This window comes from Notechis scutatus, chromosome 4 (genome assembly GCF_049901735.1).
Source record: "Notechis scutatus isolate UNSWTSFEM ecotype Mainland chromosome 4, rNotScu1.2, whole genome shotgun sequence".
Taxonomy (NCBI): domain Eukaryota; kingdom Metazoa; phylum Chordata; class Lepidosauria; order Squamata; family Elapidae; genus Notechis; species Notechis scutatus.
The window spans coordinates 60,116,471-60,142,478 of NC_142012.1; the positions used below are offsets into that span (position 1 = coordinate 60,116,471).

The window sequence follows — 26,008 nt, forward strand, 5'->3', positions numbered from 1 at the left end:
CTTCTTCGTTCTTGGATGAGAAGCGAACTGGAAGAAGCTTCTCGGGCAAAAAGCGAAACGCCTTCCAAGAGAAAGTCCAAGAAAGTCCAGTTGAGTTTTGGAAAGGATTAAAAAAAAAAAAAAAGCGCCCCTCTGGGACAACCAGGATGACCGAGAACTCTAATAGAGACATTCGAGCCCAACGGACGCGACAGCCAGCGCATGCGTGCAGGAGCTCTCGCGCGCGCCCGCAGGCCGGGAAGAGAGGCGGGGCGTTGACTTTTCGCAGCTCCTCCAGCCAGTGGCTGCCGAGGCCCCCCCGACGACCGGATGTTGTGATTGTGACCGTTCCTGTCCCGCCCCTTCCGGGGGAGCTCGACGGGCGCTTCCTTCCCGGCGGTTCTGAGGAGAAACATTTCAGCGAGTCGGTTTTTGAGGGGCGGGCCCGGGCGGCAGCGGCGGCGGCTGGAGCCGCTTGGGCTGACCGTCTCCCCTCGCTTCGCTTCCCGGGCTCTTGAGTCTCTCTCTCCCTCCTCGGGAGAGTCACCGTGGCCCGGCCTCGGTCATGGCGGACTTCGACGAGATTTACGAGGAAGAGGAAGACGAGGAGCGGGCCTTGGAGGAGCAGCTGCTGAAGCACTCGCCTGACCCGGTGGTGGTGCGGGGCTCGGGCCATGTGACCGTGTAAGCAAGGGCCGCGGAGAAGAGGGCGAAGAGGGGCGGCGGGCATTAGAAGGCCGGCCGGGCAGCCTTTTCCGGGGCTGCTGCTGCTGCTCCTCCTCCTCCTCCCTCGTCCCCACCCGACCTTTAAGGCGGCTTCCTTTTAATCCGGTTTGAGAGGAAACCGGCCTCTCCTTTCCATACAAGCCTATCCGCAGCCAAGGACCGCCGCTAAAAATCGCTCTTTTTTCCGTTACAAAAAGCCCCGGAGAAAAACTGCAGTTCGGAATTCCCCTAAAAAGTTTTACTAAGCGGTGTCCCCCCCCCCCCCCTCTCCCTTCCGCCGCTTTTTAACGAAAAAACCGCGGAGCCATTCTTGGGCTGTTTTATCCCTCATACAGGTAGTCCTCGACTTACGACCGGTGTGGGGAGGGGGGGGGGAAGAGAAGCCCTGAGTGTATTTAGGCTGCTAAAGGAGACCTTTGGTGAAGAGAGGTTTGTTTGCCCTATTTTACGACTTTTCTTTATATGTTAGGGTCCAGGAACATACATGTTGTATGTATGTAGTGCGTCTACGGGTGTGTTGTACTTTTGACGGCAAGGGGACAGAATATCCCTTTTCAGTGGGTGCCAGAAGGATTTTTAAAAAATGACAAGAAAGGGGATGTTATCTTTGTTAAACTGATCACTGCAGTTGTTAAAGTTAGTTGATTTTGTCCTGGAATTATAAGTTTTTTAAAAAGAAAACTATAACAGAAAGACAAAATATCTTATATTACATATACTAACAGCAGCAAGAATTTCATATGCTCAGTACTGGAAGGAAAAATCCATACCACCTGAAGGTTTAATAATTTTAAAAAAAATGTTAGAGTGTGTGGAAATGGATAAATTAACTATGGCATTAAAAGGGAAAGCAGACACAGAATATAATGTATATGATAAGTAAGAGGGTATGAAAGTATTATGTATTGTAAGTTTTGATAGGACACATAAATGTATATATAATGTCACAGCGCTGTTTAATAACTATTGGTATTATGTATAAATGGAAAAAACCTCAATAAAGCATTATTTTAAAAAATATAAATCACGTGGCCCTGGGAATGCTGCAGTGGTCGTAAAGTGTGAAAAATGGTCGTAAAGGCCCTTTTTTCCAGGACCGTTGCAAACTTTGAAGCAGATTGTTGTAAGTTGAGGACTGCCTGTACGTTAGAGGGGGTTAAAGTGGAGACCTGAACTCTTACAGAATAGAATACAGAATAACAATTGGAAGGGACCTGGGAGGTCTTCTAGTCCAACCTGCTCAAGCCGGAGACCCTATAACTCGTGGTTTGGTCTTCAGGCTCCGAATAAAAACCTACCCGAAGCCTTGGTGGAATGAGAGACACCTTTTATAATCTTTTACGTAGTTGTTAGCGCTAGGTCAGTACCAGGTAGTCCTTGACTTATGACCTCAGGGGAGCCCAAAGTTTCTGTTGCTAAGTGAGAAATCGGTTAAAGGAAGTTTGCCCCATGTAACAACTTTCCTTTATACGTTAGGGCAGTGATGGCTAACCTTTTCATCCTTGCGTGCCTGGTACCCATAATGCACTGTACGCGCCCCCCCTGCACATGCGTGCCTGATCTCTGTGCTGTGCACCTCTGTGCATACTTGCACTATTTCCTGTGCTGCGTGCCTCTGCACATGCGCATGCAAACCCCCCTGCATGCACTGCGTGCCTCTGCACATCCACATGCCCTTCGTGCGCGCGCCCTGCGCTCCACGCATGGGCGGCAGATACACCAACAATCAGCTGGCTGGCGGGAGGCACGTGCACTTACGCAGTGCATCTAATCTGGGACGACGGCTAGTGTGCCGGCAGAAATGGCTCTGCATGGCACTTCTGACAGATGTGCCATAGGTTTGCCATCATGGCATTAGGGTGTAAATAGATACATATGTATGTATATAGTGTTTCTACAGTGTGTTATATATGTGTACACTTTTGAGACCAGGTGACAGAATTTCATTTTCAATGGGTACCAGTGTGCCCAAAGGAAAAAAAAAAGACAGTTATCTTTCTACGTTTGTTCAGTGAATCACTGCAGTTAAGTTAGTTAACGCGGTTTTTAAGTGAATCTGGCTTCCCCAATGACTTTGCTTGTCAGAAGGATGCAAAAAGGTATCGTGTGACCCCGGGACACTTCAGTCATCATAAATATGAGTCAGTTGTCAAGCATCTGAATGTAAATCACATGACCATGGGGATGCTGCAGCGGTCATAAGTGTGAAAAATGATCATAAGTCACTTTTTTCAGGGCTGTGGTAACTTTGAACGGTCACGAAATGAATAGTTGTAAGTCGAGGATTACCTGTATCTGGTGTTTTGTAAGATCTGGTAAAACAGAGATGCCGTAGTGGGTGTGTGGTGGAGTCGTTTTTGAAAAACAGGTCTCTCGTGAGAGCAGGGAAAATACTTAATAGTTTTCATAGTCTTTCTTCTGGTATTGATTAACATAAAGATAGTTTCCCCCCATGCCATCACTCTGCTGAACACTTAATTCCCACAGCACTGTCTCATTTCTCATCTTTCCCGCCATCTTCTATTGCTTTCTTATGATTTATCAGTTATTTGTAACTTATGATTAATTATTGTAACTATGACCTATGACCTATTACTATTTATATGTACAGTATAGCTTATGCACCGGAGACAAATTCCTTGTGTCTGATTGCACTTGGCCAATAAAGAATTTTATTCTATTGATGGGAAGTCTAAGGCATATTTGATTTTTTTTTTTACAATACTGTAGAAGAAGAGGAATGGAGATGGAAAAATGTGATGCAAGATTGCATTGTAGACCCAAGTTTGAAGGAAGGCAGGTCTTCAAAGTATAATAGTCTTGTCTTGCCCAAACTTTAATGGGGGAAATCAGAGAAAAGTATTATTGGGAATAAAAAACTTTAACTTCTTATATTAAGTTTCAGATTTTTTCCCCTCAAACTTCATGTTTGCTCTTTTTTCTCCATCTCTTCTTTTGAATTACTGAAATCTAAAATAAAATACTGCAATTAGAAATTGCTGAATCTTTATCTGTTCCTCTCCTACGCTTTTCCTCTCCTGGTTTTAGAGCAGGTAAATCAGATTAAATCAAAATACCAAATATTGTATTTGCTCCGTATTCAATTTGCAATTTATTCAAGTGCATTTGATGCACAAATGCTAGAGAATTGTTAGTTTGCATAGGACTTACATTTTTCATGTTTCTTGTAGGAGACTCTGTTTTGGAGTATAGGTAATCCTCGACTTAAAACTAGTCACTTAACAACCATTCAAAGTTACAACAGACCTCCCTCAAAAGATACTTACAACCTGGATTTGAAGTTCCAGTGCTCTCCCTCTCCCCACAGTAATGTGACCACATTTGGAGAACTCGGCAACCGGTCCACATTTGTGACCATGTTCCCTGCGGTCATGTGCTTACGATTTATGGTGTTTTTTTGCTGGAAACTGACATTTACTTCTAGTTTTCGGCAAAAAAAAGCCCATTATAGACAACGGGTTTGCAAAAATAATGTAGAATCATGTCAGTCTCATAGGTGTCTTGACTGGCTTCATTACCATCATGTCAAATACTAACTGTACTTTTCAGTAGTATATTAAATATTGTATCACAACCTGAAGGCAGAAGATCCTTTGCTATGTGCTATCTTGAAATCCTGGGGGAAAAAGTGCTTGGTTTAAGAAATTGCAGATAAGTGCTATGTTGGCGTAGACTACAATTTTGCTATTGTATACAAAAATATTATTTCATGTAGCTAGTGAAGACTTACGTGGTAGGTTACAGGATCTAACTTACCTGGTCTGCTACTGAAAAAGCTCAGTATAGGGTCAGACTGGGCTAGTATTTGAGTAGAGACCATTACAAATCCCAGAGTTGTAGATTAAAAAGTTTTTAAAAATGTGAAAGGAGGCAATACTTCTGTATTGCTGTATCTGTCCCATGTTGAATTTGTCTTGAAGGAAACTTTACTTAAACAGGATTTGAGTCATTTTGTTTAAAATTCAGAGTATATTCTACATATACCCATATACACTTGCATTCAAATTGTACACTGTGTGCAAAACCTTAAGAGTGACCGTATGATTTGCCTGATTGTTTAGTTCAGGGCAAGGAAATATCAGATTATACACTACTATGATTGTTCATTGCCTGGACTTGTTTGTAAAAATAATAAAAGCAGGATATAAAGAAAAGAAAAAACAAACAAACAAGAAACTACATTGTCTGGGTCAGTAAGGAAATTCAGCTAATTATGACTAAGGCAGAATATAAAGCATTCAAACAACATAATGATGACATGTCAGGTGAATGCTTGGAATATATAGGAACAGCAATACCATAGCTAAATCCAAAAACGTAATGCTTGTGTTAATCACGGCCCTGACCCACTCATGTAATAACAAGTTTGACCTTTTTTCTAAGGCATGAAGAATTCCCTTTAATATATAGTTTGTAAATAGGACATGCTTGGTTAGTTCATGATTGCCCTTATTATATGGAATATAATGTATAAGTTGCTCTGTTTTTTTCTTTTAACTTGGGCTCATTTCTTGTAGCTTTATTAATACTGTTTCTCATGATCTTTAAGCTGAAACACTTTCAGGATATTAGTGTAAGAAATAGTGCAAAATTATAGATTTAGTGTGGATTGTTTGAAATTATTCTGGAAAATGACATTTAAATTATTGGTTTAAATCGTATTTCCAATATTTGACAGCTATTACAAATAAAATACAATATTTTGCAACTAAACATGCTCTTCATAATATCTAGGAGCATAGTAAAATATTGTAAGCAGCCCATTTATCTGTTGCATTGTGTAAAATATTTGTGGAAGTGAGTTTGAGGGATTACCTTAACATGATTTTCTGTTTTGCTGGGTATATATTCAGTGACTAGTAATGTATATCCTTATCTAGATTATTTATTAAAAGTATAGAAAAATACATGATTCATATACAATATGATATTTTATGTGAGACTTCAGTTCTGAAAACAATAATAAAAATGTGAGTAATACATTCCAAAATTAAGTTAATCTGCCGCTAACTTCAAACTGGACATTAACTGGGCTGACAAGGTAGTGGGCAAAGAGAATGTGAACTACATAATTTCAGTTTTTCAAAATGTACAAGGACGCTAATAGTGAAAATGGGGAAATCATTTTTTAAAAATAATGAATCAAGAATTACCCAGGAATAATAAAATGTTTGCTGGAATGCTCACTGAAATTAAAAAAAAAATCTTGAAGTTTAATGTTAAAAGTAAATTACTTAGATGCAACTGGCCAGGAAGCCTCGCCTGCATTCCAGCAACTTTTTTTCTATTGATTTCAAAGGCAAGAAATGAGAGCAGACAGGAAGACAGATTTTCCAAGTGAATTTTTTTTTTTTTTTATTACGGCCACTGACCAGAATTACAAATAGAAACACATTTAAAGTTAAGCCTTCCAAGTGTCATGTTGGTCATAGGAATTTTTGTTGCAGTGTTTTGCAACAAAAACACTACAAGCCAAAAAAGTGTTCATGATAGAAGTCTGACCTTGAGATAATTGAGGTTCATGTTACTTAGCTGTGTCATCCTTATGAAGAATACATTTGACCTACCTTCCTAAGGTTAATACCTGAAATTTAGTTACAAGAAATTAACTGATTACAAGTGTGTTTTCAAAGGGAATGCTACCCCAATTTAAAAAGTCTGAAATACTGTTCCCTGATTCAGTTTCTACAAAAAGTTTGGTTTATTAGCCAGAGCATCTTTTCTTGATCCAGAAATTATTCAGATCTTGGATACACTTGGTATCTTGTGAAAAATGGGAAGAATAGACTACTAGTTCTTGATGATATTCTTTAGCAATAATTGTCTGGTTCAGGCTGTTCAACCAAATATTTATAAGTTAGAATTTATTTATGCATTTATTCAACTTATATGTTGCCCATCTCACTAGATGGCTAATAATCATTATTATCGGTTTGAAGCCCTGTTCTTTCACTTTTGAAGGGGACAGTTTTTATCATTTTGGATGTACTATTTGTTGGGCTGAATATTTTGAGCTGAATAAAGTCCTTGATTGTAAGTATTTTGTAGTCCAGTAATTGTTCAATTTTCTAGGGGTGGAAATGCTTAAATATCCTAAATATCTATTAGTAGAATACCAACTCTTTTTATCTACCCTGATAATTATTTGCAAAGTCTATTGCAAAAGAAGATATTTTTTAAAGTTGTATTTACTACATTTGACCTAATAATCTCTTTCTTTTATTACCTTATTGCTGCTTTATTGTCTTTGAGCACAACTGTTTTGTTTGTATGACACTATCCTTAAATCTCCATGGAATGCAAATATATACCACAGAGATTCTCTTATATTGTTCTATATCATGGTTATCTTCTGAATGTTTGATCGAAAGGAATTATAAAGCTTGCCACAAAAAGGAAATATAAAGAGAAGTGAATATAAACAATATAAAGGTTTTGTATTGTATCCATGTTATACATTTGTTCTGTTCTGTTCAACACTAATTGTGTATATATTTCCTTATTTTTTCTCTGACAAATATGTGTCTTGATTCTTTGAAGTTGACATAGGGGGAAAATAGTGAAGATCTGAAAAATAGTTTTTAAATTGAAGGCCTACTTCTATTTTCTTAAGAATAGATAACACATACCATTTTTCATATAAGAGTTTCTATTACTAATGCTCTATAATGAATCATGATAATTGGGTTTAGTGGGTGAGGGAATTATAAGATTATCAGAACCAGGTGATCCCTAGAGTTGAGTTTCAGTGTTGGCTGAGAATAGGGATAAACTGTAAACAGTGTATTTTTTCTGTAAGTTGCTGTTGATATAAAATATAACGTTTGTCTTCAGGGTGATTTGTCCTTAGAATAGCTTTTAAAAGTCATTTATAATTTAAACAGTTCCTTATAAACTGTTGGGATATCCTTTGGGGCTTGTTTATTTCTTTAATAACTTTCAATTGAAAAAGTTTCTCCAGAATCACCTATAAAGATGACATCTTTTCCCTCAACTTTACAACCAAGATGATTGGTGCAAACTTTAAAAGGCACCGAGAAGGAGGAGAAGGCGGCAATGTTTTTAGTTACCAATTTCTTGTAGCCATCAGTTGAAACGGCCTAGCTCTGGCCATCACAGTGCAGTCAGGTCTCCTGCTTTCCTATCCTCCCTTGGTAAAGCTTTATGACGTGGCGGCTGCCAGGAGACTGTTGCTGGAGAGAAGCTGGCTGCTCCGTAAGACTGGTAGACGGTGGCACAGTTTCCCTTATTGCAGTCTCGTGGATTAGCAGCTGCAAGGTTTTTATCACGGAGTCTGCTTGACCCCTTCGATTGCTTAGCATTCTGCACCGTAGTGCTGCTGTCATTTTCTAAGAGCAAGGACTTACTCAAATTCACAGTGTCTCCTGTTAGGCTTAGTCCTTGTATCCTCTACTTGCAATATAAATTGTTGCTGAACCATTTCAGCAGATTCTGGAAAGGTAACCATAAAGGCTTATTGGAAGTAAATATACATACGTATCTTGCAACATATAAAAAGATTGCAAATTGCCATAACTTTGGAGGACTGCAGTCCACCTCATGAAAATGGAGGCTTTGTTTTCACTTGGCAAAAGTTTACACACACACACACAGACAGACAGACAGACAGACAGACAGACAGCTATGGAATGTTTCATATTTTGTGCCTGTGACCCATGCTGTTTAGTCTACAAGCCAGTTTTGCGAAGCTCAAATGTGTGTGAAATAAGTGCAGCAAGCAAGTACAATAGTAGAATTTGGCCATATTACATTTTTCTAGCTGTCTGATGTTACTTTAACATCTATGGCAAGAGAAGGGCTTTTCCCTCTCTCAGTAGAGATCCTTTTGCAGAATATGAGTTTGTTAACAGATAATGCTGAACAGTTAAAAGAAATGTAGAAGTGTAAGAAGTATAACTACATATGTTATGTGTATAGCACTGTATGCAAGTTAAAATTATACGGTAACTATCAGAATTACTTCTGATAATTTACTTCAAAATAAAAATTTTAAATTTATGCTTATTGTTTTTTAATTAATAAAAGAAAAAAGAAGAAAACACATAATGGAGAGACAAATTGTCAAAGAAAAGAGGAAAAAATGCATAAAAAGTGGTTTGAACAAAAAATAAAAGAAATACAGCAAAAGAAAAAACAGTATATGTCACAACAGTAAACAATTATAATTCTATATCTAATGCAAATATTCAAGTACATATACATTTCAAATACATTTATACAACGATCATTTTAACTGTTCGGTACAGATTTGGTACAAATGTTTCATTATACTTGTCTTTACAAATTCTGTGGGCAATCTGCTTCTAAGTGGCAAATGCAATTAGGTCTTCAATCCATTGAATGAATACTTTCCAATGCTGCACCATTAGTCTTTTAGCTACAGTAAGGACATGGAAAATCTATTTATGTTGTCCATTTAATACTGTCAAATTACATCTATTAGGTATATGGTTCAAATGAATACTATATGATCTTCTAAAAAATTTAACTTTTGTCATGTAATGATATTTATATTATCTACTACTTTCTCCCCAAACTTGATAAGTATAAAACATTGTAGAAATACGTGATTTTAAAAAAGCATTATCCTTATTACATCTCCAATAAAGTGTTGTTTTTGACAGTCTTTTTCTATACAAATGTACCGTATATACTCGAGTATAAGTCGACCCGAATATAAGCCGAGGCACCTAATTTTACACAAAAAAACTGGGGAAACTTATTGACTCGAGTATAAGCCGAGGGTGGGAAATGCAGCAGCTACTGGTAAATTTCAAAAATAAAAATAATTAATTTGGGAAACGATCTCACTATCTCACGTCGCCTCGGGGAAGGGAAAGGCAAAGCGCTTTTTTGCCTTTCCCTTCCCGGCTGGGGCTGTTGGGAGTCGCCGCCGCCTGCCTTTCCCTTCCCGGCTGGGGCTGTTGGGAGTCGCCGCCGCCTGCCTTTCCCTTCCCGGCTGGGGCTGTTGGGAGTCGCTGCTGCCTGCCTTTCCCTTCCCGGCTGGCCCCAGTCCCGCCGCCTCGGAAAGGGAAAGGCAGGCGGCGGCGACTCCAACAGCCCAGCCGGGAAGGGAAAGGCAAAAGCGCTTTGCCTTTCCCTTCCGAGGCGGCGGGACTGGGGCGCTCCGGCGGCAGCGACTCCACACCATTTTTTTTCAGAGGGAATCTGACTCGAGTATAAGCCGAGGGGATTTTTTCAGCACAAAAATGGGCTGAAAAACTCGGCTTATACTCGAGTATATACGGTAAATAGAATTCTAAATATTATTTTTATTGTCATAATTTGATGCTCCTGGCTTTGGAAGTTAAGACACTCTGCCATTTTCTAGGGACAATATCTAATACTTTATTCCACTCATCGTTTAACTTGTATAAATCAAATAGATTTTTTAATAACAAATATCTGTAAGAACGAACAGTAAGTTTTCTAGTTTTAAAGGATTTAATAAATTCTAGTATCTTCGGTATCTTCAGACTCTAAAAATGCTGCTAATCCAAGCAATGTTGTTAAGAAATATAATTTTAAATTTATTTCATTTCATTTCTATAGCCACTCAAATTAACCAAGTGACACTGGTTAAAATTATAAAATTTGTAATTCAAAAATTGCAAAACAAAACAATTTAAAAAGCATTCAAGCAATAAAAACAACCACAAAATAAATATTGCTATTAGGTGCTATTATGTTAAAACTTCATCTATCATTTGGTCCACAGTCGAATATCCCTGCTTTCATATCATTCCCCCCGCCCCAATTGCTAAAGTTATGGGAAAAAGGATCTAATCTACTACATCATCATCTATTAGTGTGCCTCAGTGACCAGTCCTATGCCTTATACTCTTTAATAGGTTAATGAATGACATAAGTATTAGAAGTACTTATTAGAAGTACAGTAAACATACAGGCGAATGTAATGCTTATCACATTTGCAGATAATAAAAAAGGCTGAAAAAATGGGTGGGATAGCTAATCATCCAATAACATAGAAATGACATTTAGTAATATCTTGCTAGATTGATGAAGCGAGATCGGTGTAGCAGAATGAAAGACAATTGGTAACTGGGGAGAAAAAACACCTTGAAATAATTGCTGAATGAAAACTGATGAGCCAGCAAGCTATATGATAGGTCTACCAAAAAAAAAAGTCACCATTCCATTTATTCTGCTTTGGTTAAATAAAATTCAAATATCTGTTCAGTTTGGATTATCACAACCTCTTTTGTCTTTACCCCTTTGGAGATTCCCTCCATAGCAGGCTGAAAACCTTATTAAAAAGGAGCTTCAAAATCCAGATATTTGGTTGAAAATTAAGAAATTAGGTTACTGTTTAGGAACAGTAAAGCTGGGTGTGGTGTATATTTTGCTTTATTTTGGGGACTGATCTAGGATCTTATGACTGCGTGTGTGTGTGTGTGTGCGTGTGTGTGTGTGTGTGTATGTTTGTATGTATATAGCTAGAGTGGAATCCTGGATAGTTTTCTGAAATTTTCTTCCTCCTAGGAGTCATTCTTGTTTCTTAAGGGAAAAAAAAAAGAATTGGGGGGGGGGGGGAGAAATCCCTTTATAGACTAGATTCATAGATTGGAAAGTTGTTGCACTGTTGATACGTTAGGCCAAGTTGCAGTTGAATAAATCATGGCAGACCTTGAATGAAGATGTGAATGGGATAAATATGATTAAGATGATGTACAATTGTATAGGTGCTTACTGAGAAGTAGGTCATACTAAGTTCATTAAAGCATATGCAGCCTTCTTTTAGATGCAATTGCTTTTTAGAATTTTTTTTTTTGCCATAAAACATGACACATAAGCAGAACAATAACATTGCCCACTTGTAACATGGAGTTAACAGTGCTTGTGATCTAGGAACTAAGGCTGTACTGTTATTCAGCACAAACCAAAAACAACATGGCACAATTTAGAGTGATCGTTAACTCAGTGGACGGTAATAGAGTTCTCAATCTTTCCCTTTGATAATAAGTTACTTGAAAGCTTAATGTACTATATAGAAATGCAACATGATGTGCCCCTAATAAGTGAGAAAAAAGAAACTTTAAACATGATCATCTAATGCTTGTTAGCTTTGGCGTATAGGAATATTGGATTCAGTGATTTACTAATCTGCTCAAATTGAGTGAACTTTGTAATAATGTAAACATTGTTCATAGCATCCAGTGTCGTATGAAGACAAGAATCAATCTTAATTGACTATCACTTCACTGTGTCCCATCATCTGTCCTTAGAATTTGTAATAGCTAATATATTTGATAGGCTTAGGGATATTGCTTTGTTTTGTGAAAAGAACTGTTTGTTTGTTTGCCACCCATCCCATCGTCCAAAGCGAATCTGGGTGGCTTACAATACAATAAAAGCCCAAATATGAGAACATTATGAGAGCATTAATGAACATTAAAATGAACAGGAATTACATGAACAGGAATTACAGGAATTATGTATACGAGCATATATTTTATAGAATGATTGAAATAAGATTTCTTGCGGTAAATTACAATATACATTTTCTGAATGAGTGAAATATTGGTGTGCAAATAATGTAGCCTTCCTAGCCAATTTGGTCTAGTGGTTAAGGCACCAGGCTAGAAACTGGGAGACTGAGTTCTAGTCCCTTAGGTATGAAAGCCAGATGGGTGACTTTGGCTCAGTCTCTCTCAGCTCGATCCACCTCACAAGAGTTGTTGGGAGGAAAATAAGATGGAACATTAAGTATATTTGCCTTGAGTTATTTATAAAAATAATAAAGTTGGGATAAAAGCAGATAAATTAAAATCTCTTGTTAGTATACAGCTCCTAAACGCTTTGTGAAAGTAAAGTAACTATGAAATTAATGAATGGGAATTCATGCAAACAATTTCATTTTACTTGAGGATAATTCTCTTCAGTCAAACTCTATTGTTGGCTGCAGTGGGAAAAAGTAGGTGGGGTTAGAACAATTTGTGAGGGGACAATGGATGGAGTGGCAGTAATAAGATCCTGAGAAGTTCATTTCTCTCATTCACATGCCTCATTCGTTCTCGCTCTCAAACACAAATTATTTCTGAAGTAGATCTTGGTCAAATGTTTCAAAGAATGCAGTTCATTTGACTTTTCTCTCCCCCCGCCCTGTTTCCTTGAATTCATTCAGACCGAATTAATCTTTAAAAAAGCAAGAGAAATGGGAGATAGACAGGTGTTTGCAAGAGCCTGGAAAACTAGCAGCAAAGCATAATTATAATTTCTTTCTGAAGGATGCCACAGGGCTCTGCCATTCAGCTTGGCTTTCTGAACTCGTGTGCTCTTGGCTGCTCTTCTTTCATACCCTAAGTGACAGTGAAAGCAAGTGATCTATATGGATGATTTTATGAAGGAGTGACCACAATAGCTAGAACATCTTTCTGAAGGTCATGGTTGTGCCTGCTAAGTTATGCGTACCTCTGGGTACTTATTCTGAAACCTGACTGTTCATATCTTTTTCCATCTTCAGCTCTTTGTACTGTGTACAAAGCCCTATAAGGTCTTCAACAAAACTTCTTGTCAGAGAAATCAGTGCAGTTCTTTAATAATAATCTGCATATTGCTTTTCATCTCTCTTCAGTTTCTGATTTACCCCAAACAATTTTTTATCTCTAGATTGCATGTTCCATATCTACTGATACTTGGAGTTGTAAGTATGCTAACTGCTTCTTCTCCTAAAGCTTAAAAACTTCTGTAGATGTTTCTTGTAAGGCTTTCCTCTTTGATGGATAGTTCAGTTTATTTTCAAGAAAAGTTGATTACTAAATACATATGCATTCAATAAAGGATTGTATCATTTTGCAATTCTGTTTATAAACTGATACAGTACAATCTTTCCTTTTCCTTTTCTTTTAGCCTCATACCCAATTCATTGTTACTTTTCATTATTTCTTGGAAGTTCTCATTTTGGATTAAAAATAGATCTTATTTTCTTTTTCTTATTATTTGCTAACATTCTGGACTGAAATATTTTTTAATTGTCTTTTCCTATTTGATTATGGAACTCTGGGTTGAGTCATCATACATGCTTTTTATTGCCCAAGGCTACTGTCCTCTGTTTTTCTCTGGGTAGGATGACATCTTGCTTTGAAAGCATTTGAATCTTTTCTTCTTTGCAATGCTAGCAATGATCTCATCTCCTGCTTTTGAGTTTTTCCACCCAAGACCTATCTATTCCATATTCCTTCAGGTTCTCTTTCATATAAGTTTAATGCAGGAAATAAGGTAGTAAGATCTTTTTTGCCAATGCTGTGAGTAACATACATACAGGTCTTACACATTACTGGGTGGATAACACTGGAATCAAATAAACTCAATAATAGGGACTAGAAAATACAACATTCAATCTAATTATGTAGATTATATTTGTGTGAAGATTAGGAAATGTATCATAAATTACTCATGTCAAATATGTAGATTGAATTTTGAAAAAGTTAGAATGTTCAACAGGTGTTGAATAGATCTTGGAGGGAGATTGGGCGGTTAAGAAATAGAATACATGCATACATATATACAGCATTGCATTTAAAGTTTATTTTAAGACCAGTTAGCTTTTTAAATACGTACATATTTTTAAAATGAAAAATAGGGTTTATAAACTGATATGTATTAGGTAGGTACTGTGTAGAAGCTTTTAATACTTCATTAGTGACACGTGAATTGCAACATATATTCAAAACTTGGAAGGTATCCGGGCCTCAGTTCTTACAGCATGAAATTGCTTATCATACTTAAAAACAGTAGTTAGACATGGAGTGTGAGGATGAAAACAAAAATGATACTAAAAATAATGACACAGAAATGCAGCCCCAGTTCCTGAGGCCTTGCGCTCATGCTCATATTTTCAGGTTTTGTAAAGTACTCATCATCGTTCTATGTTCTTATTCTCAGCACGGGGCTTATTAGTGGCTAATTATCAGGCCATCATGGTTCATTATGAATCTTTTATTATGGTATAATCTCTTCTCCACAGTTAATTGTGTTCATGGGAGCAAAAGGTCAGCCTTTTTTGCCTACTAGAAAAAGGGAGGTCAAGATGAGAGAATAACACATGCCCCAAAAGCTTAAGATACTTGGAATGAAATCTCTTGACCTTGCTGAGTCACTTTTGGTTAAGGATGACATGATTACTTCCAGAATCTCTCCTGGAGTTCCTGGGTGCTTTTTTCCTTCTTCTTCCTCCTCTTCCTCTTCTTCCCCCTCTCCTTCCCTTCTCCCCCTTCTTCCCCCTCCTTCCTTCCTTCCTTCCTTCCTTCCTTCCTTCCTTCCTTCCTTCCTTCCTTCCTTCCTCCCTCCCTTCCTTCCTTCCTTCCTTCCTCCTTCCTCCTCCTCCTCCTCCTCCTCCTCCTCCTCCTCCTCCTCCTCCTCCTCCTCCTCCTCCGACACTTTCTTCATAAGTCTGCTTAACAGCCTGAGTGGATGGATATTATTTAAAATTGTGTTGACTTTATGGAGCTTTGAAAGGAATGTAAACTGTACAGTTTCAATTGTAACAATTTTCATCTTAACATTTTAAAGACAATTCCTCGTCTTATGTCCACCCCATAAAAAAATTACAAAGGTGAAGGACAGCTGTGGGAATGGGTGGGCAATGAAAACAGTGTTCCCACACATCAGTGCTTTTGTAACTTTGAATGGTCACTAAATGAGTGATTGTAAGTTGAGAACTCTCTGTATATTAGGACTAAACCATCTGAGCATACTATTATTTGGGAATAAAATATCCAGGAGAACTTTAGATTACAGGTAGTCCTCAACTTACGATCACAATGGAGGCCAGAATTTATTTTGCTAAGTGAGAAATGTTTTAAGTTTGGTCCATTTTATGACTTTTCTTGCCCCGTTTCTTAAGTGAATCACTGCAGTTATTAAATTAATAACACGGTTATTACTTTGCTTGTCAGAAGGTCGCAAAGGGGGATGACGTGACCCTGGGAAATGTCAACTGCCATAAATGTGAGTCAATTGCCAAGTGTCTGAATCTGGATTGCATTACCATGGGGATGATGCAATGGTCATAAGTGTGAAAAATGGTCATACACCAACTTTTTCAATGCTGTCGTAACTTTGAATGGTCAATAAATGAACTGTTGTAACTCAAGGACTACCTGTATATATAGGTACCTATGGAAATATTTTTGGGTGAGCTAACCTTACAAATATAATAATTCCAGACTTCTGAAACTTACAAAGGAGATAGAGCTGTATTCTGAGGGGACTTCAGGCTAATCAAAATTGGATAGAAAATTTATTGGGGGTTGCAAGTACTCCTGGTTTCCTTCTCAGTGGAGAAGCCTGTTTTGTCAGCACAAGTATGCTAGGCACATGTTGGGAAATTGTACTTAGCTAGCAGGTGTTGATCACATGCTTAATGAATCAAGATTTCTCATCCAATATGCCTTTTATAGAATGGCTTAAATCATTTATTTCTGCTTTCTTCTTTGTGGTGCGTCGTCGTAGAATGCAGCACTACAAAAGTAAATAAATCAAAGGCACTCTATATATTTATAGAAGTGCTTGTGAAGTGTATATTGGTAGATGTATATCATTTTAGCATAGCATGAAAACATCATCGAACAAATACAACTATATTAAAGCCAGTAAAGCCATTAATTTACGCCATCATTGATTCCTGGCTGTTAGGCAACCTTAATGGCCAGATCTTTACAAAAGGACCTGCTTGAATAACTGTTTTTATTGCTTTCCTAGAGGCAGGCAATGATGGCACCATCCAGATTTTTGCTTCCATAGAATAAATGCTACCAGCAAAACATAATCATCATATAGCTGGCATCCTGCTGGTTGCTCCTTTGCTTGAGACTATTGCTCAAGGCTGAACTCTTTCAATCAGTAAGACTATGTATCTGTTGAGTGGTGAGAAAAAAGTATTTTCAATTTGAGCTTCATTGTCCCAAAGGTGCTTTTTCAAGACTGTTTTTTCTTTGAAGACATTTTGCTTCTCATCCAAGAAGCTTCTTCAGCTCTGACAGGACAGCGGGGAATGGAAAGATTGATATTCCTTTCAGACAGCTGGTCATTTGCATCCTTTTAGAGGGTCTTTGAAGCGCTTGGAGGTTTATCTGTGTCCTCAGGGTCACCTGAGTAGTTCTCCTGGTTCCTGTAGTCTGTAATTTTTTTCTCTGGAAAGCCATTCCTAGAGACTTTTAGCTATACAGTTTGGACTGAACACTGTTTGAATGATGTGGGAGTAGGAATCGTCAGGGCCAACTTACCACAGACAACGCGCCATGGCCAATTCACCGCAGGACAAGAGTTACACTAATATCAAAGAAATGGTGGAATAGAATCATTAAACAAAGGATGCAAAAGGAGCAACAAAATCAACTCTGAATGATAAAAATTAAAGTAATGGTAAAGTAATTTTAAATGCTTGAATTGTTGAATTGTCCCAGAACGGGCCACAGCAAGTTCTCCTGTGGCAAGTTGGTTATGATGAGTGGCCCTTCCTACAGGTCTGATTCTGTTTTGATCTCCCATCCACAGACTAACCAGACCCAAAACTGCTTAGCTGTCAAGCTTGTACAAGGTTGGCTAGGTATATCCACCTGTTGAGACAGGTGCAGCAAACCCAGGCAAACTTAGTAATTAGAAATGTAGCTGGCTGGATTAGATTTCAGACTGCTATATGATTTAGTGAAATATGGAAAGTTATTTGTGAGTAAAGGGACAATGATGAAGGTCAGATGAAAAGTAATGTTTCTGATGTTATAAGTCATCAATAAATGGAAATCCTGAAGCTCTAGAGAGGTTCTGACATGTTATTTAGTATATATTCCTTCACTTCATTTAGTGGGAAGTTGCTGTGAGAAAAGATTATGTGACTTTTGTTCATTAAATGGAATCCTCCTATGAGCACGCATTATTCTGCTTTAAGCAACATATTGGGATGTAATTTTTGACTGCTGAATTAGAATTCACTGCCAAATACAGATTATTTATGATAGTGACTGTGTTGACGTCAATCCAGATGTAAACGTGAACTGGGAACAGCTGATTGATGTGATCAAGAACAAAGTGGCAGCAACCAATGAGTTGCACATAAGAGAGGTTGAAGCACAGGCTAAGAGCAATTCAGCAAAGGATCATTGTTGTCAAGTTTGGCATTTCACCAAGAGTGTATATATGGGTCACATTATTGATCTTCAGCATCAGAAGGCTTGGACAAGATGGGCTCCTCGCGCACTGACGGCAGAAATGAAACCCCCAAGAGTTGGAACTTGCCAACAGTTGTCACATTTGTGAGAATGGAGATGGGGAATCATTATGATCCAGAAACAAAGTGCCAGCCCATGGAATATCATCGCAAAGCTTCCCCTGTACAAAAAGATTCAAAACCTGGACATTCTTGAACCTGGCAGCTCAGAGCACCATACTGCAACACTCAAAACTTTGAATGAAAGAACAACTTAAGATAATTTAGAGGCACAAGAAGGAAACTTTGCTGCAACATGGTAATGCTAGGCCTCACACCTCATGAACCAGGTTGGATTTTGTTCTCCTATCACACCTGTCTGTCCTTAGCCACATGGATCTTCTACTCTTTTCTAGAATTGAAAAAAATGCCTTCAGGGGAATCTGTTTGACTGAAATGAAGAGGTGAAAAGAAGATTGTCATGACCTGGTTGAAGGGACAAAAGTATAAAGTTGTTTCATGATGTCTCTAAGCAACTGGTTTATCATTGGCAAAATTGTATGGCAAATGGTGGTGATTATGGGTAGAAAGAAATATAGGTTGACCTAAGTTCTCATTTCAATTTATTGAAATACCTTTATTTACCCTAAATATGACGATGGGAGCATTATAGAAATAGCACTTAGACTTGTATACTGCTTCACAGTACTTTACAGCCCCCTCTAAGTGGTTTACAGCGTGAGCATCTTGTCCCCAACAATCTGGGTCCTCATTTTACCAACTTCAGAAGGATGGAAGGCTGAGTCAACCTTGAGCCCGGTGAGATTCGAACTGCCAAACTGCTGTCAGCCAGCAGTCAGCAGAAGTAGCCTGCAGTACTGCATTATGCTTCATTCAACCTCTCTGTGATGACCCGGGGCGTGACACAAAAATAACCAAGTCACAAAAATAGAAGAAAGTCCCTTTAATGCCTCCAACTTGGCCCCAATGTCCAATTATCCTTGGCTGGATATCAAACTCTTAAAGAAAACAGTTTACGGAGGAAGTAAATGCAGTCCGCACCCGAAGTAAAGTTAATTTGAAATAAAAAACCCAACCCAAACCACACTGAAGGAATTACTACAGCAGGCAAAGATGATCAATTGCAGACTTCTACCAGATAATGCAGCAACCACAGTTGGGGGAAGCCAAAACACAGCTAAGCTCCAACAAGAATGCACGTTTTGTTTCCAGCACCTGCCATGCACAGTTTGTCCTTTTAACCAGTCCTCCCAGCTGCAGCTCATTAAGGGGATCAGGGCCCCTTCCTCCCTCGTTGACCATGCCACTCACGTTTCTCCCTTACCCACTCTCCCTTCGTGCCTATGATGAAGAGGGGATGGGCCTGGGTCTTCCTCTGAATGCCCATCTGGCCTGTGCCCTTTCCCAGTTTCCTCCATAACCACCGGAGCCACACTCCCACTCCCTGTCAGCTGTTCCATCTCTCCATCGGAGTCAGACTCCAACGGGCATGACACTCTCTTTCTCCATGTGTGTGCACATGGTATACGTTGATATGTATGATGCTTCCTGTTTGCCTATATAAACAAATATAATGGTCTAATGATCCGTAGATAAAAATAAACTGGTTGCTGAAGGAGAATTCTTCAGCAACTGATGGGAGCCAGCATAAAATGAAGCACTGGTCTAATCTACCAGAATAGCTCTCAGATACTGCCATCAACTCTTCAAGGGCAACATTACAGGCAGTCCTTGACTTACAGCAGCCGTTCAATGTTACAACGGCACTGAAAAAAGCGATTTAGGACCGTTTTTCACATGACCATTGCAGCAGCCGCATGTTCACATGATCAAAATTCAGATGCTTGGCAACTGACTCATATTTATGACCGTTGCAGTGTCCTGTGGCCATGCGAGCCCCTTTTGCGACGTTTATGACAATGGGAAATCCAGATTCACTTAGCAACCGTGTTACTCCTTTAACAACTGCAGTGATTCACTGAACAACTGTGGCAAGCAAGATCTAAAATGGAGCAAAACTCACTTAAGAAATGTTTCACTTAACAACAGAAATGTTGGGCTCAATTGAGGTCGTAGCTTGAAGACTACCTGTACGTGCCAGTGGAATCCACCCACTGTTCTTAAAGGACAGAATAATTCACATGAGAATAAGTGGTCCTTTAATAACTAAACCATTCAGTTAAGCAACTATTCCGTATTTTAAGAGAGAAAAAATACCCATCTCGTGTTAAAAAACCAAACCAAACCAAATTGCACTCTGAAACAAATTGAGAGTTCCTGCTATATGTAGTATGATTCTAGTGCTTGTTTCCAATTTAAAGACAGGCAGCAATAGAGTATAAGTAATTCTGTCAAGATGTATCTAATGCATTTTGAACCATTTTTAGGTTGGTCTGCAATAGGTTAGTTGCTGCATTAGCTGGAACTTAGCAAAAATCCTTACGTTGTATCTGTCTGTCTATCTTTCTGTCCCATCCATCCATCCATCCATCCATCCATCCATCCATCCATCCATCCATCCTTTAAAGGTTTTGTTTTATTTAAACCACACAAGACACTGAAATCTTTAAAACAGCTGGAGGTGTGCTTTTCAAATGGATTCTTGAGAAGACATTCCATTTAGAATTGCTTCACAATTTTATGCATGAGTTGTGTTTAATAATAGCACTTGCTGCACTAAGTTATGTCAAATGTGAGAGAAGGCAAATGCCTTCCCTTGGCCTCCTGTTTGGGCAACAGTTTATACTTTAGCAAATGTTTTATGAACACGTCTTGGGCTTTGCCATAAATGCCTTCATGCTAACAAAACACTAAGAATCTCTTTGTCCTGATATGTTGCGTGAAAAAAAATGTCTTTATTTTGTTTGTAGGTTTGGGCTAAGCAACAAATTTGAAGCAGAGTTCCCTTCCTCATTGACAGGAAAAGTAAGTATCTTGGAAGAGAATAAAGTTAATAAAACTTCTGACACTTTTACTACGTGTTGCATTTGATGCTGCTTCTACAGCAGGAAAATGGTTTCTTAATGCATATCAAGCCTTAGAAAAATATATTTACCATCCTGCTTTTTGGGTTCATTCTTGAAGGTTGCACCTGAAGAGTTTAAAGCCAGCATCAGCCGAGTGAACAGCTGTCTTAAGAAGAATCTTCCAGTTAATGTCCGGTGGTTACTCTGCGGCTGCCTTTGCTGCTGCTGTACCTTAGGCTGTAGTATGTGGCCTGTGATTTGCCTCAGTAAAAGAGTAAGTTAGACCTCACTTATTATCATAAATGCTCTAGACCATGTGATTGCCTTGATGTCTGGGAGGCCATCAGCAACTTTGTGTGTGTGTGTATATATATGTGTATGTGTGCATGCACTGGGTGGTGGGTGGGTGGATGGTAGGTGTTTAAATCCCAATCAACCTTGCATAGGCACAGTGTGAGCATTGCAAAAATGTGTATATCTGCCTTTGCTCCAGGCTCTGCCTGTCTACAATCCAGGGAACATTGAAGTACTATTACATTTGATATAATTTAAAAACTAATCATTAAAAGCAAATAGTATATTTACTATTCTTGTCTAACCCCACTGTAAAATGTTTTATTGAGGAAGGATTCACACATTATCATTTTAAGGAGAATCCTTATCCTAATTTAATCTCTGCCTTTTGTTAACTACCTGTAGTATCTTCTCCATCCCTTCCACCACTCCCCCCCTGGAAAATTTCTAAATAAAAATAGAATAACTGTTGTTTACTTAATACTCTATTTGGTTAACCTTTCTGAAGTTGGGATCTACAATACAGGTAGTCCTTGACTTATGACCACACTGAAGTTGTTAAGTTGACAACATAGTTGTTAATTGAATCTGGCTTCCCCATTGGCTTTGCTTGTCAGAAGGACACAAAGGGGGATCACAGGACACCAGGACACTGCAACCATCATAAATATCAGTCGGTCATCAACCATCTGATGATGTGACCCTGGGGAGGCTGCAACAGTCATAAATGTGAAAAACGGTCATAGGTCACTTTTTTCAATACAGTCACTAAATGATCTGTTGTAAGTTGAGGACTACCTGTAATGATAACAAGAGACCTGTACTTTTAAATCCCCCTTCTAAAAAGTGCTGTACTTTGGAGTTACAGTTTTTGTAACATGCAATATCTAGTGTGGTCTGAACCTTCTCTTCTCTTCTTTGGTGAACTCTTAAGAATATTTTCTTGTACAACATATCCCTGGGGTTGTAGTCTCATATTACATTTATTCCTAGCAATTATACTGAGGATCTATTAAAATTTTCTTGCCACCATTTCCTATTTACTTAAATTTTTCTAGCCACTTAGGAAGCACTGTTCTTAAAGTAAACAGGAACAGTAAACAGGAAAAGTAAATAATTAACAACACAGCATAGTTGTCAGTGGTACTTCAAAGAATGATTCATGCCCTTCCAGGCTCACTTACTTGTGCACATAGAGATACACATAAATACTCAGAATATGTGACATCATCCGTACGTCAAGATTATTTTATGTACGGATAGACATGCATATAGGTACTTCCCAGTACATACAGCTAGACACAATTTTTTAGTACCGTGCCCTTGAAGTTCTGCCCATTTTGGTGACCCCATTCCTTTGGCTTCTGCTATCCAGCTTACGCTCTCTGTGCTTAGCAATGAGAGTGATGATTATCAGATCACCCTTTTGTAATATTTACTATCCTGTTGTAATGGCTGTAAGAACACTTTTTAAATCACATAAAATGTAGTTATTCTTATCACTTGTTATTGTAAAAGTAATTCATGTACTGTGTGCAAAATAAGTTACCTAAAATTTGTAGCACATAGTCCTGAAGTGTGTTTCCCCAAAAATAAGACCTATATTAATTTTTGCTCCAAAAGATGCATTAGGGCTTATTTTAAGGTAATGTCTTATTTTCGGGGAAATGTGGCCACTAAATGCATCGTCTGGCTGAAGATCTCAATTGGGGCTTATTTTTCGGGGTAGGATTTACATTACGAGCATCTGGAAAAATCATGCTAGGGCTTATTTTCCCCATTGGGTCTTATTTTCGGGGAAACATGGTACTTTGTCAAATTATGCTTCCTTAGTGTTTCATGGTGCCTTGTCTCATTTTACCGTAATGTCAGGTTTTAATGTTCAGAATGAAATTTGGGACTCTTGTTTTACTGTTAATTACAAATATGTTAAATTTTGGGCGGCAGAAATAAAGTTGAGAAATAATGCCTGAATATACCTCCAGTGGATTAGTAGACATTCCTTAGTCTTCCTCTCTGCATACCCACTGCCTCTATTTTAGAGGATTCCTTAATCTTTGGTTTACCTAGCACTTCATATACTGAAGGTATATTAAGAAAATAGACCAAATTAACACAGAACATTTAATTGTTATACAGTGTAGTAAAGTATTGTGCTTATTTTTGTAATTGATAGGGCTAGGGATGAGCGAGCTAATTTTGCCTTATTCATAACTTTTTCAACCAGTGAGAAAAAAACTTAAGTTCCATTTTGTAATTAAGCTAAAATAATATCTGATGGTCCATGGGCTTTTAAATATATTTTGTTAATTGTTTTCTAAAATATTAGAAAGGAGAAAATCTTTTTTCCTTCTTTTAGTACAGCCCATGGAAAGAGTGCCATGATCACCATTGGCTCCAATTGAAAAGGTACAGCAGGAGTTGTTGCTTCAAACGTTTCCAAAAGGGTGTGCTGCCTTACATTTAAATTTAAACAATGAATAAAAAAATAGTCAAAAAGTCTTCCTAGCACATTATTACTTTTAAATTTACAAGAAATCCATGCTCCCCAATTTAGTTAAAACTATTTTCAGAGTAGCAAAATGAGGGCTTTCCAGGATTTTCTGATGGAGAAATAATTGATATGCTTATAAAACAAAATTGCAGTACATGTATAAGTTATTCCTGTTGTTAGTAAAACTGTTGTGTGGTTTTTTGGCCATACTTTGCTTTGGTCTTTCAGACCCAGATCTTTTTCTGAGTAATGTGTTGCAGACCATCAAAGATACCCCAAACTGACAATTTAAAAAAATATCTTTTATTTAAGGATCATCTTCATGATAGAATTCCATTTAAACCAGTACTTAAAATTTTTATTGTATAATTTCAGAACTATTTCATTAAGCTTCTCTAAGTAATAGAAAAAAATGAAAGTGATCCATTGTATACAAAGAGGAGTCATTTATGACTCCTCGGTAAACCTACATATAGGATAAAGTGGCTTCAGTATTGTGACTCTGTGTGGCCCTTTATTTAAGAAGAATTTGGTCGAGTGGTTTCCATAAATAATCCTAGCTTGTTCCCAGATAAGAAGTATTAATCTGGTTTTAAAGAAATGGGATGATTAGGGTTCAGAATCTTCCTAATGTCTTTTCCCCTTTTACTTGTGTTTTGTGTTATCAAATGTTCTTAGAAAGCGTATGGCTGTGGTTGAAAACCTCCAGTGTTGCTCACAGATCAAGGGCCCCTCTTAGGCTGTGAATGTCCTCACCTGCTTCTCACTGTAAATCACTGTGCTGTCAAGTATCATGATTAATTAAGCTGCCACATGCCAGTCTCTTTTTTCACCTGGCAAATAGAGAGGGAAGGAAGCTTGATCTAAGAATTGAGTGATGCTCTTTAAAGTCACCTTCTCTTCCTCCGCCTTCCAGGTTCTTGCTAAATGTTCATCCCCCCCCGCTCCTTTTTTTTTTAGTGGCCAGGGGTTGAGCCGATTTAAATACTTGCAGCATTTAAGTAGCGATGAAATGATTTACAAAATTGGAATATTTTTTTATAGAGGGGAACAACAGTGGTATCTACATTAAACCTTAGGACAGGATAAATTGATGTAAAAGTTTAACAGCAAAGTTTGTTTTCCACATGCATGTGGCTTGTTTAATATTGTTTTTAATTTTCTTTTTTAAAAATGCCATTTTATGTTACCTTAAATCAGGATGTGCCATTCAATTTGTGCTTAAGATTTCCTCCAAATTAAGAGTAACAGTAATTAAATGTTAATTTTAAAAAAAAATCTACAGAAGGCTCCTTCAGAGGGTTGCATTGAATCTTCCGTATTCAGTTTTCTATTTATAATGTAAAGTGTTTAATTGTACTAGTATTTGGGAAGCTGGTTTCTTTGCCACCCTTTCTCCTTCCCCTCCATGCAAGCAATGAAATTTAAATTGTACAGCAGCCGTAATCTATTATTTAAAAGGCTCTGGCAGGAAAGATTACAAGGTAGCTTCACATTTTTGAATCGGGTTTTGCCATTGGTTTAGCAGCGGGTGGGCAGGCAGATGCCCTCTCGGAGTAGAACCTATTGCCATTTTCTACCATTGATAGAGTAGCCTTTCAGAGTCAATGAGCTCTGTCAATGTGAGCTTGTCAAGGCTACAACTTCATAGACCTGAGAGGCGGTTTGAGAGGTCAGCCCTTTTCAGGTTTGCTGTGATGCAAATGAGCTTTAATGCTTAAACAACTATTGGAATTTTTATGTCTGCTCCTTGTTCTTTTTTTCCTTCACAAAGTCATTGACGAGACATTCAGTGCTTTTTAAATTGGAAGTTGCATTGTGCTAAAGACCTAGTACAGATTTACTGAGGGCTGAAAGCAGTTAGATCATGTTCTTTTCATGGTGCGATTAGAATCAAATCGATTTCCCTACAGCCTTCAGCATTCAGATGGCAATTTTAACAAAGCTTAGGGGGCTAGACAAGGGACAAAAACGACTGAACTGAATGTTAATTACACTCTGCAGCCTTATTTTCTTTTGATTTGGAGCTGACTGGCAACTAAATTAACAAAAGTGTGACCATAACTGCTGCCCTATTTTCATTTAAAAGGAGAGCAGGCTCTAAAAGGCTATCTTTACAAAGAAACAAGAGAGGTCTGCTGATCATTGTTAAAGGGCAGGCCCGCTCTTTCATAAAATAAAATAAAAAGTATTAGCCAAAAGTAACAGAACTTCAAAAACTACAATGCGGCAATTTAATCGTTGCTATTAAAAGGTGACTCAGAGTTCTTGGAATCCCTTCTTTTTAGGGGAAAAAAAAAAGATGGCACAGAAACTTAC

At 38.1% G+C, this 26,008-nt stretch overlaps 1 protein-coding gene across 2 annotated transcripts in view; it reads left to right on the top strand.

The window, feature by feature from the left end:
• The first annotated feature begins 317 nt into the window (after nt 1–317).
• The window catches only part of CHIC2 (cysteine rich hydrophobic domain 2), a 33,213-nt gene continuing 7,522 nt past the window's right edge, over nt 318–26,008 (top strand). Inside the window, exons 1-3 of one of the 2 annotated variants that reach the window (XM_087963511.1) lie at nt 318–663; nt 20,806–20,860; nt 21,020–21,175. In XM_087963511.1, coding sequence (XP_087819637.1) covers nt 545–663; nt 20,806–20,860; nt 21,020–21,175 — 330 coding nt within the window. In that variant the 5' untranslated portion in view covers nt 318–544. The remainder of the gene's footprint in view (nt 664–20,805; nt 20,861–21,019; nt 21,176–26,008) is intronic. The other variant, XM_026683905.2, reaches the window with a different exon arrangement.